This window comes from Acromyrmex echinatior, chromosome 6 (genome assembly GCF_024713525.1).
Source record: "Acromyrmex echinatior isolate Ae372 chromosome 6, ASM2471352v2, whole genome shotgun sequence".
NCBI classification, from domain to species: Eukaryota; Metazoa; Arthropoda; class Insecta; order Hymenoptera; family Formicidae; genus Acromyrmex; species Acromyrmex echinatior.
In genome coordinates this window covers 3,228,446-3,243,483 of record NC_141857.1, presented here as the reverse complement: position 1 = coordinate 3,243,483, position 15,038 = coordinate 3,228,446, and the positions used below count along the sequence as shown (strand labels likewise).

Genomic DNA, 15,038 nt, shown 5'->3' with positions numbered 1-15,038 from the left:
CGTATTACGTACGGTCGACGAAACGCGGGCGAAAACACGGAATCAACCCTGAGCGACTGCGCGCACGTGTTCCTCATCAGTGGTATCTGCAATCCTATCTACGAACTGTTAATTACGCTCCGTTGTTTGCACGTTGTTTGCGTCCACAACGAAAAATTAACTCATTAAACATGCACAGTCCCATTCGATGCAAACTCGGTGCAGTTCTTTCCCTCTCCCTCGCCTTCCCCTTCTCTCTCTTTCCCCATCTCATCGCGACATTATCTCGAACAAACACCCTATAATGACAAAATTGCGTTCAATCCGCTCGTTCGCTCCTCTCATTGACGTTGCCATTCTCATCGACGGATGATTAACTTCGTCCTCATCGCCATCGTCGTCGTCGTCGTTGTGACGGTCGATCGAATATCTTATAAATGCTAGTGAAAACGTCAAATCACTACGTTCATTCTAACGTACATACTTTTTCCCCGTGTTTTGTCACACACAAGTAGCAAGTAGCAGTTTAAAACTTCGCTTTATGCTTAAATCAGTCGGCAGACAACTTTCTATACGAACAATGCGGCTGTAGCAAATCTGCGTGAGATGTCCTTCAGCTGAAGCTGTTTCTCCTCTCGATGGAAATTGTAAACCGTGAAGAAATATCTATTATAGCGCCTGTAATACAGAATAAACTTTTCTGGAATATTTACGGACGAATATGTGACACGTTGCTATATTTTTAATTCTTCAAATCGCGAATTTTCTTTTTATTCCAAAATCATATAACATTTTAAAATAGATGGTAAAAATTGAACATTTTTAAAAGCAATTAACATTTTTAAATTGTAAAATGTTTTTGAGACTGAATTTCATATATGTGAAAAATGAGAGTGCAAATGTACCAAATAATTTGAACAAAAAAAAAAGACGAACGTGCATTTTTATAATTACGTGAAAATATCTACAAAATCACTACTGCCATCGGATAGAGGATACTCAGCGGATTTTTGGGGATAAGAAGCTCGATCGGATTACGTTTTAAACGAAATGAAGTAAAAATAAAATCCGCAGGAAGAAAGATCTCTTATCTACTCTTTTTCTAACGTTCAACGCCTCGAAATTTACTGAGATGAAGTCTGCGGGGAAATCATAGTTGAATTTATTAAGCCGACGCGAGTAATTTCCCCCGAATAAATATTTAAATAACACGGACGGTTTATTTAATCCAGCCAATATCAAGCGCGGCTCAAAAGCGGGACGGTTCTGTCGATAAATTTAATGTTAAACGATTAATTTCGCGTAACTCGACACCGTTACTAGGTAGCAGTGCGGCGTGTAATCTCATACATTTAAGCACGCAATTTTTTTTCCCGCCGATTCCGCACGCGCACGAGCGCGAATAATGACGATGCCCACTAAATTCGTTTAAAATTAACATAATTAAATTGCAGTTAACGTTGCGGCGGTGAAATTTCCAGCAACAAAATGCGATTAAAACTTGTTTATCTAAATTTATATTCTCAGAGGGAAATCCCCTTGTTAAGCTACGGGACCGGTTATACGAATTCTCCGGGAGAAGATTAACCCTTGTAGAAGGGTTAAAACAAGCATCATCCTTTTCCCGTCCCTAATCTACCGGTTTAACCGTCCGTTGATCCACCTCACAGGCAAGTTCGCTTGGCAGTCAAGGATTTACAGCGCAGCGACCGATTGCCGAGGTGTGCATGTACATATATAAATGGCGCTACGTACAACAAGGCATTCGTTTCCCTGCACGAATTGAAACGCGAAATGCCGTTTATTTATGCAATTCACTATTCACAACTATTCACGCGTGTTATGGCTGTTACACGCGCCATGTAGAAACGGAAAAACCATTTGCGCGGACCCGGGGAAAAGATAAAACCGTTGAATTTTTCCGATAGCTTGGTAAATAACGACGGAAAAAAAAAAAGAAATTAACACGACCACATTCGCGCGATATCTCAAATTTACGTCCGACACATTTCCAGTTAAATTCGACTTAATCACCGGCGCTAGTTTTCGTAATTTTCTCTCAGGACTGTACGCCACCGTCCCGCACTAGGAAGTACAATTTTTTTCTAATAAATATATCGCAATGCCTGTTACCTGATTACGTTATTGTTACGTCGCAGTACCTGCTATCTGATTACGTTATTGTTGCGCCGATCGATTAAGACGAGAACTGTAAATATAATTAAATCGATACAATCGACCTATTAAATTGAATAATAAGAAATATCTAAATGTTCGTAGTAGCTGCAGAAGTTACATAATCATAAAGTTAATTAAATTTAAATAATTATATAATAATTCATGATATAAAGTAGGAATGTATATATGTATATATATACATATACGAGTATATATATATATATATATATATATATATATAAAGCTATTAAATTATTATTAAATGAAATAATAATGATAATTGTCACGCACTCCACGAGCTGGCACGTTTCAGTATGCATGGGACACGTCACAAAAGGGATATACCTGTATAAAACCAATTGGGCTGTTAAGCGGTTGCAAATGTTAAATAAACTCAACGCGAGGTGAATCAAGTTGCCTCTTCCGCACTTTTCTTCCCGTCCCCTCTGCAGAAGAGTCACACGACGTGACTAACAGCACAATAAGCCATCGATCTCCTCTTTCCCCATCGGGCTCACTTTTTTTTTTCAGGGTAAACTCATTCCGTTGGAACAATCGGATCGCCTCGAAACGATCGCCCATTCAAACAGCCCGCCCGACAACCTCGTCGGGGTGACGAAAAAGGAAAAAGGAAGGTAGAGTCAATGACGGAGAGGCAGCGCGGAAAAAAAATCGAAGCATGAAAGGGGGAGGATGCCATCGCATTGACACGTCGACTTTGTCGGAATCCACCCTCTTTTGGATGCCGCCGGTGCGAAAATCTCCGGAACAAAAATACACTTTTCGTTGTTCCCCGGGAAATTAAATCCCTCTACGCGGAAACTAACGAACAAATCAACGCGATCGACAGGCCCTGGAATCCATCCTTTCTCTTTCTTTCTCTCTCTCTCTCTCTCTCTCTCTCTCTAGAATGTCGCCAGCAAAACGCTGAAAAACTTTGGATTAATACGCGGAGAATTTGCCATCGGCGTATTAAATGTGAACGTTATATTCTTTTTTTAATCTGAGAAATTCTAATGAAAGAGTAGCGAAATATTCGTAATATCTAAATTATTTATATTATTTGCTCTATTTGCCTGCATATTTTTTTTGCGAAATTTTGAAAAGTGCAAATAAATGTAAAATATTAGGTGTTGGAATTAATTCGTAGCGTTTTTAATGAAAGAATGTTATTTATTTCACATGAGCATTAAAAAATACATTAATGAAAGTACTTCCCATCACTTGTAAAACGCTACGAATTAATTCCAACACCTAATAAAATTCACTCTTCATTTAACTTCACGTTTTAGTAAAATTTTAATTCAAAGTTTGGATGTTAAAATATTTAATACGGGAAATTAAAAAGTTGAAGCAAATAACGACAAATGTCCAAGTTTTACGTAAGAATTTTTATCTCTCATTCAAGTAAGACGTCTCTAAATGTTTCTTACTATTAACTTGAAGATTTTCGTTTGCATTTTATTAATAGATAAGAACTTTATGAAAACTCCGGTATTTTTTAAAATTCTCCTCCGTTAATTTATTGAATTATTCATCATCCAAAATATATTCACTTTTTAATTAGTAACTGATAATTTAATCATAATCTATGATTAATTTCTCTTCATCTTTATTTCCGTTGCTCATCAATCATGAATACAGATTAATCACAAATATTGGTAATCATAATTATGACTAATTTTATTACTCGATAATGATTGAGTTAATTACATTTCATCCAACTCCTACGTATATTTATTTTCTTTTGGATATTATTGCAGAAGTTGATTCTGCAAAAACAAAAACAAAATAACAAGATTTTTCGGCTCGAGAGTGTATAGCCGAATTCCACCTGATGTCACCTTTATCGATGCAAGGCACGATTTTTCTCCGTCGACGGTCCATCGCGTCAACGCGAAGCTGGCGAGACAACCCATTGGCGCATTCGCTCTCTCATCGTCACAACTGTATTTTTCATGCCTCTCTTCTCGCGCCTTCTTCTTCATCTTTTTTTTTTTTATCAAAACTCGCTTTTGAAACCCGTTATCGTCGGGAACGAGTACTGCGTTGAATATACAAACGTGAGCAACGCGGTGAGTCGCGACATCGCGCGCACCGATCACCTCCATTAAACTCGTCGATTTTATCGGGAGCTCTTTCCGTGCTTCCAGGTTGTGACGTTGCGATGAAACATATGTATATATACATATATATATATATATATATATATATATATATATATATATAAAAAGAAAGAAAGAGGTTAACGGGACAGAGCGAGAGAGCGACGCCGGTAAGCCGAGACGACGGTGCGCCGAAAAATACGCTCGTTAGCTCGTTATTCGCAGGAGAGACAGGTCGGTGATTTTATCGGGATTGCTTTTATAACGATGCAACTTTGCGGATCGGATGTATCCGGCGGAGGAAATAGCGGTGAAATTTGCGATGCAAATGCTACATTAAGCGGTGGAGAGTCGGTGTAAAAAGCTGAGACCTGCGCCTGAGCGTACAACGAGATAAATGCGTATTTTTACATGCTGGCGAATATATTTTACTTCATGTGGCGATGATTAATTCTGTTGGCGGAATGTGGAAATGTTCACCAGGTGAGTCTGCTTGTTATCATTATGCGGTGTCATCCAACAAGTAGGTCCATAGAGAGAAAAAGAGGAGTAGAGAGAAAGAGAGAAGGAAAGAGAAAGTATCTTTTTGAAAGTGGAAAAAATAGATAATCTAACTAAAAATACACAGACTAAAATATAAAAATCAAAAATATGAAACAATAAATCAGAAAATTCATGTATCGAAAATCACACGCGGTGACATTTTTATTATGATATACTGTTGGATATGCACTGAGAGCTAACTTTATATATTTGCAAAAATTTATTGCATATGAATATTAAAAGCACCAAGATTCGCTTCAACCGGAAATAAAATCCTTTGTCTTATTTGATGATTTTATAAATACACATATATATTTTTTATATTGTATATACATTTTTATATCGATAATAATAAACCTAATTATACTCTTATCAGTCAATTTTTATTTATAATTTATTATTTATATACATATACCAGTCGCTATGTTTGTAAAGGAAATATCAAGATAACAAATTAAGATGCTTCAGATAATATGAATTACAATATTAAGATAATAAATAAATAAAATAAAGCTACAGCATTTTTAAACGGGTTCTATATTTTAAAGCTAAGGTAAAAGTAAGCTAAAGGATCGCATTAATCGCTGTCAGTTTTATCCATAAGAATATTTAATCTATGCAGTTTTAAAGCGCTTTGAGGAAGAGTTCGATAAATTCGTGATAGCGAATTCATATCTCTCTCCACATATAACGTAATTACGTAATATATGAAACATTTCCGCCGAGAAGACAAAATGAAAATAGCCGATTTCTTCAATGGGTGAAATCGACCAGGCGGCTTGCCTAACTATATCCACCTCGACTTTTCCAAGAAATGCAACTCGCGAGGCAAATCCGTTCCGCCTCGCGTATGTCGACACGATCACCAGGGAAAACTTGAAAGCTTGCGATATGCTTGGTAAAATGACATTCGTGTACCGATTATGCCAGAAATATAAATTTTTCAGCGAATATCCATCGTATCAAAGCGAGAGGAGGCTCTCAAAGCGAACTTTGAAAGTTGAACCTTGATCTTTAGATTGACACCAGCAACTTTCTAATTTATCCATTTATTTACTATTTATTATAATTTCGTTCAATTTTTTAATAACTTTCAGTGAGTTTAAATTTCAGAATAATAAAATCTCAAGAAATTTCATATCTCTGTGATTCTTTCTTTTGTTCCTTTTTCATATACATTATCCGAGAGAGCTCGCGAAAATATTTAATAGCTCAGTTCCCCTTTCTTCCGCGGAAAAAAAAAGCAATGGTCCGACGAAAGTCGCATAAAATAGCAGCATCCGGTCGTATATCCGTCATGCGTGTATTCATGAAAGAGGGAAAAAAACGTGGCCTCTCGCTCATGTACGTCACGCACCTTTTCCCCTTCCAACGGTATTGGGTACCAGGAGAGTAGGCACTTCTCCGGAATACTCCGGAATTCTCCGGTATATATCACGTGTACGTACGCTACGAGCACTTTAGTGTTTATCGGGAGGAAGGGGAGGAAAGGCCCGAATACGTGGTACGCTTCTCTTGGGTCCAGTGCGTCGCGTGATTTCGCGGTGAGAGGATTGTGGCCGAGTCGACCGCAAGAAAGAGCACAAGAAGAGAGATTTCCTCGGCAGGTCGCCGCCACTGCACGCACGTACACACATCATCTGTACCATCGCCGCGATCGATACCGTCTCACTCTTTCGTCCCGCCTAAGATCAAACGACGCGATCTTGAACACCGACGAGAGACCTCCGGCTTTCGGCATGGCTCCGGCAATCAAGGTGAGTGACGAACGTGTGCAACAGGTTGATGCACTTTCTCGCGCGCGGTACGCACACCCTATACGTATACATATACATGTGTGTGTGTGTGTGTGTGTGTGTGTGTGTGTGTGTGTGTGTGTGTGTGTGTGTGTGTGTGTGTGTGTGTGTGTGTGTGTGTGTGTGTGTGTGTGTGTATTTATATATATATATATATATATGTATGTATGTATGTATATATATATATACGCGGCCAGTGATTTAAAGTTTCGGGGGAGAACACCCTCCAGAGAGAGAGAAACTCGCGCACGCGAAGCTGGGCGAAACGGTTGTTTCGGTATGCAAGGAAAATTCTCGCCATCCGAGAAACCCCCGCGCGATATCGTCTCGAGAAGCTTATTCATCGGACGTTCGGGATACGGTACGAGCTACTTAGGATCCTCCTCGTGGACTCTCGCTCGGTGTCGTACATTTACGACAGGAGTATTTGAGGATAGAGGAGGGTCTACCGCCGCTTCTGCACGATTTATTTTTATTGTAATGCGTTTTACACCGCAACGAATGGCTACTCGGAGACGAATAAATTCGCGTCAAAAAATGCACCGCTTTGCATAATTGTATATTTGCTTGGAACGTCGCGGAAACTGCGTCGCGGCTTCCACGAAGAATATCTATATATTTAAAAAAATTAAGGCCGGGATTATCAATCTTGACATATTTATATGAAAAAAAGAGAGTCTTTATAAATTACGAAAAACGCGTATCATAATCAAAATTTGTAAATATTTTATGAAAAATAATACGGCAATGGCGAGAAGTAAATGTTAAGTAAATAATGAGGTAACATACGTTGCGCGATATTAAGAATAATAATAATAATAATAATTTGTTTAATTTATTTCATGAAAATACGTGTATTTCCGCGATTCTTGTTTTTACCGAAAGAGTGGAACAATTTTTGATCATTCTTACTGTTCATGTATAGATATCCTATTTAGATAAAGCAAATATTGAAAGTCGATAAAGATTTTATACGCTACATTGCCGAGTTTGGAATGAAATAATGTTTGCTAGACATGTATGCAAAGGCTCGGATTAATGCGCTATTAGATTAAACCAATAATGTTCCATTGTTATGTGCTTTTGTACAGCTAAACGATCGTACGATGCAAAGTAATTGCATCTTGTGCGGGAAAATACTGTAACGCACTGTAAAATTGCTTTGGTTCACAAAGCGTAGTGGTTGTTCGTATTATGTACATACACCGCGCCGATAATGCGCGGAAATGCAGAAATGACAAAAACAAAAAGTGAAATACCACATCAAGATCTTTCTATAATTAATGAAATAGACACATTATATATTTTTACCAATTTGCTTAAATACGACAGGATATTAACTTTTATCGAAATTAGGTCAATATTTTTGCGCGTCCCTCGATCTAAAATTTTGTACTAATAATTATATAAAAATCGTTAATTACATCTTGTTTTATACGTTAAATTTTGATACGTTAAGGATTGAAAAAGATGCGACTAAAAGCTAAATAGTTGGCATATTTTGTTATATACATATATAAAAAATCGTAAAACACATTTTATAATTATATGATAGACTTTATATAGGAAAAATTTAATTAACTTGAGAATGTTATTACTATGTCTGTCGAATCATATAAAGATTAAGTAATCGACATGTCGTACACGCTCGCAAGAAGTGGCTAGGATCGAATCTTACGAAAAAGAAATAGCGATTCCTGTTGTAATAAAATCAAATTATCGAATTTTTGCACGTAGCACGATAACTGTATGTGCGACGCGATTGGCAACAGCTTATCGGCAATGCGATAACATTATAATTCATACATATCGCAATCGTATACTTATGCAAAAGGTGTCGAAACGTTGCCCGACCTGAATGACAATCGCAAAGAAGATTGTTCAACGATTTTGTAATCTTCAATGCAACCACTTTAAAGGCGCACTTAAACGACGAATAAATAAAATTTAGATGCAATAATATTATTTTCAAGTTTAATAAAATATGAAAAACGAAATAGCAATGATTATATTAGTTTTAATTTCTACATTTCATATAAAATTGTAAAATATGTGATATCAAACGACGAGTAGAAAATAAATTAATATAAAATTTGCACAACGTTTAACGTTATTTTTTCATAATTTATTCTAATTTGCGAATAAGAGTTTGAAAAAGATACATTTTGCATCACAAGTAAATTGATGAACGAGATAAATGTGCGTGTCCATTAATCGTCTTCTTAAAATCAACAATTTTATAAGATGAGAAATTATCTTAATTATAGTATAAATATACACTAAAATTTCGTTCGAATACGGTTTCGCTCGACAGTGAGATTAATCTACAATCTACTATTAATTTTGTTCTCCATTGCTCCACATGAATATTGTGCTCGAAAGTGCGCAAGCTGTGTTATTTATTAGTAATATTATTTACCAATATGAAAACGAGAAGACACGTACTCCCGGCGACAATCTCGCTAGTTTATCTCGATTACCGCCAAGCAACTGTAAATTAGTTTGATAACCGTAAATTAACGCGGCCGCAAATAATGCCGCACCGACGTGGCCGAGGGGAAGGAACGTCGCTAAATTATTATTTATCGAACGGCGACGCTGATATCGGTCGTATAACTTGCAGCTTGCAGGACTGCTTCCGCTGATATATCTCTAGTTACCATTCACCGATGAGAGTACTCTCCATTCGCGGTGAATGTGGATTATTAATTTATAACTGCGAATTGCCGTTTGCAACGCGCGTAGACGTGACGACGCGATGCGACGCGAGTAAATCATCGTAATCGAAGCGAGGTGAAAGTGCCGTGTCGATAACTGCTCGTAATTATTGCAATATACGGGCACGGGCAATAAACGTAATTAATACTGTACCAACAGTGCGGTTTCGCGACGCGTCGCGTCGTATGCTTACGGCGCATTATCAGCCGTTACATTCAATACGACTGTAATTAACGGCCCGTATGCGAATCGCCGTATGTACAACGGATGAAGAGAGAAAGAGAGAGAGAGAGAGAGAGAATGTAGTGCACGGCACTCATTGGACTAAACATTCCGACGCATTATAACGTGCGAGGAGGACCGATATTAACGCGACGTGCCGGCGATAAAATCTATATATCGACGCCAATTTGCCATTCAGAACGGGCAATAATTCTTATAATCCACACCGGTTTGCGGAAGTAAGCGGTTTTGCGCGAGCGCACCCCCGCCTCAAATCCACAAATCACTCCTACGTTATATATATATATATATATACATATATATGTACGTGGCGCGGGCTGTGATTTACGGAGCCGTCGCGATTATTAGGATTCTGCCACAAAAGTCGAAATTCGAGATTCCGTCGGGAAATCAGGTGGACGGAGGCGAGTGTGCTAAATGTGACCTGAAATGTAAAACCTAATTATGCTATGATTAAGCCACATTTGGGTCGTGAGACTTGGTATTGCTAGACATGCAACATTGTTAATAAATGTGAAGTTTTTACAGTTAATTTTAGAGAGAGAGAGAGAGAGAGAGAGAGAAAGATCAATTATTCTATTCAAATTTTTAATTGAAGAATTGACGAATTTCAGAAGAACTTGCGATGCAATCACGAGAAGAACGGTTTTGCTGAATTATCTAAAGATTTAATTCAAATTTAAATATGAATCTGAAAATCATTTTATTGAATTGTCAAAATAATTATATAGAGCTCTCAAACTGATTGCTAGAATATCACAATTTTTTTTAGAGCATTGTTAATTATGCTCAAGTTTTCTATGTAATTATTTAACTGTATAACAAAATTATTTTTAGAATTTTTTATATCTAACTAAATTTTGGTAGATATTTCAGAAAAATCGTTCTTTCCGTCTTCCTATTGAATTGGCCAATTCGTCACCGAGAAGGCTATTGCAATCGACAGGGAGGAATTTGGTATTCAATCTCGCATATATTATCCAGAATACTTAGCGTTACAATGAAAAAAAGGCATAAAAAATTGATCGTAAACCGAGCTACACGCGTACGCAAAAAGTCGCACAGGCAAGAAAGAAAATCGGACGACCGTAAAGCCCGAGGTTATTCGAAATCCAGGCCGGAGAAAGCAGTGAAAGGGCGCGGCGGGCGATTAAAAATTCAAATTATAACGCTGCACGTACAGCAAAAGAGAATAAAAACAAAAGATGAAACAAAAGTCTAGTCGGCGAATCATACGTTTCCGATCGCGGCGCGAATAGCTCGGGCTTCCAAACGGGTTTACTTACGAGGAGATATGCAAAAGAGGACCTCGATCAGCGCGAATACGTAGCACAAAGGATGTCAAAGGAATCCAATAAACAGCGCGCGAAGGAATTCGATTGCCTACGGGTTCAGGTATATTACGGGCTCGTAATAATCTAGAAATACGTTCCTACGCCCGAACTATCGTGTCGGATAATCAAACGCGTCTCCATAAACTCGTTCTATTAACGACTACGAAGCAATGTGACACACACACACACACACACACACACATATATATATATACATACACACACGCGGACGTACGTACACTTTTTCGATTGCCACACAAATCCAAAAGAGCCAATTGACCCATATCCCATTTTGAGGTATAAAAACTATCACCAGCGGCAGGACCATCATCGAGCAGCGGTTGTCGGTACTTTTAAACATACCTATATATACGTATATCCAGTTCGAAACAGGCATTCACTTTTTCAAATGCCCATCATGTAGTGTACATATTTGATGTTTTGAAAATGTCATAAGTGGTATCCAATATTCAACATCGACTTCATATCCAGTAAATAGTTTCAATCCTATAAATACGCGGTTCATGTGAAGTATTTAAGTAGTTTTCAGGTATTTGCGCGGCCGCGCGCGAGCTCAAAAAAATCCTCTTTAATCCGAATGAAATAATAGTATCGTACCGCGCAATAACATAAATATGAAATTAGCGAACGCTCGTTAGCGTCCGCTGAATCTTTCAAGAAGCATCCTTAATAAGAAAGACCACGGTGAACGTGTTGCGGTACAAATGCGGTACTGAGCGGGGAGAAAATTCACTTCTCGAATTAGAATAGCCGTGAGTTTATGAAAAAAAGGAGAGAATCATCGCGGGCGACAAGGAGGTAATTTAAAAGCGGCAACCTTGGTTAAGTCTCGACGACGACGACGACGACGACAATGAGCGACACGACGCGACTAGGGAGGAGAGAGAAGAACGAGCAAACAGAGATTGGAACTACTCGCATACCCACCGTCGTATAGCAGCGGCACGACGGTGGGTTGCTGCTTGTTTAGCCGTGTTAGCTTTGGCGTGCGCACCGCCTCGCCTGCAGGCCAGCCCTACCTTATCCGCTTTCGTTACCGCATGACAGACGTGCTTCCGCCCTTATTGTCGGACGGCCGCGCAGCTAATTTCACCCCATACAGGGGCATTGCAGGTATATTCTGCGCGCACGCTCCGTTCTGTGTCTCCCGTGTCCCACCTAAAGCCAGGGGAACCCGTTTACCATAATACTTGCAGATGGTGTAATCACGTTAAGCACTGTCGTTGGGATATCGTCGGAGCTAATAAATTTAACGTCGCGCGCTTCGCCCGCAATACGCGTGAAACAGCAATCCCTTTTTTACGCTCCACGGCGTTACGGCGAAAATCCGAGAGGCAATGGAATCGTGGGACTGTTGTGAAACGCTGTAGAAAATCTGGATTCGTTTAACTACGGTATACCAATCCGATAAACAAGAAACATTTTGAAACGTTTTAACTCGCATTTCAGCAACGTTATAAGATTCAGTAGTTATAATAATAATTGGTACACTATTGTGATTCACGTATTTGCATATACATATAATTATGTTGCAGATCCTCATCTTGGCCTGCACTCTGCTCGCTACAGCGATGGCTACCGAATCGGATAGCGAGGGGCAGCAATCTGGCAGATCGCGAGTTTCTGATGAACAACTGAACGTGGCCCTGAGCGACAAACGTTACTTGAACAGACAGCTTAAGTGCGCCCTGGGAGAGGCGCCGTGCGATCCCGTCGGACGACGTTTAAAAAGTACGAGTCAGACTTCGTTATCGCGGAGAGATCGCATCTCGCGATTATCCCAAACTGGACTTGGAATAAAATTCCAATTCTTCTTTGATATCATCGATCCTGAGGCACGAGTAAAAAAAAAACGCGATCGACTTTTACAGTGTACTTTGAGAAGACGGGAATAGAAGATGCTCGGTATTTTCAGAGAAAATTAGGAATATTTATCGTATCGGAATAGTTACAAGACAAAGTTTACGACGGGTGTAATTTCCATGTAATTTCGGTGAGTTCAATTTCCTTCTGTGAGAGATACGCGAACAAGAACATCACGCTAATTGTCACGTTTCCGTCGTCGTAAGGTAAACATAGAGGTCGAACGTTTTCGTGTGTCTGTGGAAGCAGAACCTGAGCTCTCAGTGAGATCGTATCAGTCTCAATCCTTTATCGAAAGCGTTAAATATTGAGCATTACCTTCAACTATCCAAACTTGCACCATAAACGTTTATTCGCTTTTCGGACCCCTTTTATTCTTCCGTCCTTATTTTTCGTTCCACGCTCACCTCATAAAAGGTTAAAATTAACATCAGAGATTCCAGGACAAACTGTATACACTCGCGGAAATGTTAAACATCAAATATCATTATATTCTGCGATAATATTGTGCACACACACATGAATCTCAAGAGAAACTTGCACACATACGCTTTACGTACATAAAACCGACCCGAAAATTCTGTTGAAATCCTACGTCGTTATTTTATCCAGGTTTAGTGCCGCTGGTTCTGAGAGGCTCCTGCCCGCAGTGCAGTCCCGAAGAGACACGTCAGATCAAGAAGGTCCTTTCTCACATTCAGCGATCCTTCCCGAAGGAGTGGAACAGGATAGTGCAACAATACGCCGGAGTTCTGTAAACGAGATACGATATAAGCGCGCCAGCCACGAGGCTGGATGTACTAAATATAGTGAGAAAGGATACAATGAATCATCTATGGGAACACCGTCGATCACATTCATTTATTTAATATTGTTATCGAATATTGTTATCGCACAAGAAAAATATAGCTCGCGCGATCGAAAGAGATATATTTAATATAATCTGAGTTTTTTTTATAAAAACCGATAAAATCTGACTAACAAATCGAACTCCCAAAATTCAAACAATAAATTTATAATTAAGGATAAATGAGAGGAAATAACTGCGAATAAATAATCAAGTTTTTTTGCTATTTTAAGTTTTCAAAAAGTACGAAAAAGTGAGGGTTACTTTTTTCTATTACGTTACCAAGCAACTCTCTATTTTAAGAGACCAGACTCCGCTCTCCTTTATATTTTGGAATAATTTGAGAGAGAAATTTCGCTTGTGCTAAAAAAAGATCCAGATTATAAACGGAGGGTTAAAATATCATCAGAAGCACGTAGAAAGGTAATTTTGATATGTGAAGATTTTATCTGTATTATCTATTATTTATGTAAGATGTTGTACATGTATAAATTCTATTCGCACATTTGACATATTTTATTTTAATAAATTTTATCGTTTCATCGTTTTTAATTTAACTCACGTATCTTTATCTGCGTCGAAGTGTCGCCTTCTTCCGTTTCATTAAAACAATACGCGTACACCGCGTCTCATTCTTGCCTCTTTATTTCGCGGTATTCAAGCTCTACCTTCTGTTCTGGATCACACGAAGTACCAATGTGCTGCGACAACGACGCACGTTTACCCGCGTTCGTTACACTAAAGCGTGATTCGCATTCGCGATGTATAACATCGATTAGGGATATCGGTGTTTAAACCTACGCGTGATCCAGGAAACGGAAACGGGTCGCGTTACACGCGTTGTTATTAGGGCTTATAAGTATTCCGAGCTCTCGAAAGGACGGTCTGGATGTTTGACCAGGTTTATCGAGTATTAATGACGATCAACAAGTTGCTAATTTATTTGGCACATAATTAACACTATATCTCCGCTATATATACAGCTACCATGATTGCACCCTGATTCGGATTTCGCTACCCCTGCTGTGAATATTAATTCTACTGTGTCTCGATGTCAAAGCCCTCGTATGCATGCTAATTTAAGTTTGCTTCGTATGCCATTGCGTGCTGTGAAATAGGCTAGTAATTAAACTTTATAAACATCGATAAAAGTGTGCGAATAGCGCAGCAATAACATCGTCGCCTTAAAGTTTGAAAAGACGCGTTTCAATATTTGCTGCACTGCGGTAGAACTATTTGAGGAAACTTCTCAGCTGTCAGTGACGTCAGTATGCTGTAAGTTGGAATACGTCCTTTACTCACAGTTCGCAATAATCCCAGAATGGAACGAGTCATGCCAATTTGTCAAGCAACTAGTTATCGTTTAAGTGGCATCATTCAGCGAGCTAAGACCGAAACTGACCTGTTTTAA

The 15,038-nt window shown here is 38.8% G+C and overlaps 2 protein-coding genes across 3 annotated transcripts in view; one reads left to right on the top strand and one right to left on the bottom strand.

Annotated features, from left to right (window-relative positions):
• The window catches only part of pygo (pygopus family PHD finger), a 91,555-nt gene that overhangs the window by 16,477 nt on the left and 60,040 nt on the right, over positions 1–15,038 (bottom strand). The window lies entirely within an intron of this gene.
• CSP2 (chemosensory protein 2) lies at positions 6,331–14,184 on the top strand. 2 transcript variants are annotated; one of them, XM_011054914.2, is made up of 3 exons: positions 6,331–6,562; positions 12,453–12,648; positions 13,393–14,184. In XM_011054914.2, the coding sequence occupies exons 1-3, from the start codon at positions 6,545–6,547 to the stop codon at positions 13,536–13,538; spliced, it is 360 nt and encodes a 119-aa protein (XP_011053216.1). In that variant the 5' UTR covers positions 6,331–6,544; the 3' UTR covers positions 13,539–14,184. The 2 variants fall into 2 exon arrangements, with proteins under 2 accessions (XP_011053216.1, XP_087263642.1); XM_087407516.1 differs by lacking the exon at positions 6,331–6,562 and adding an exon at positions 9,868–12,311.

Coding starts and splice junctions, on each gene's coding strand:
- CSP2 (XM_011054914.2), top strand. Junction 12,649..13,392: donor CGTCGGACGACGTTTAAAAA/GTACGAGTCAGA, acceptor TATTTTATCCAG/GTTTAGTGCCGCTGGTTCTG.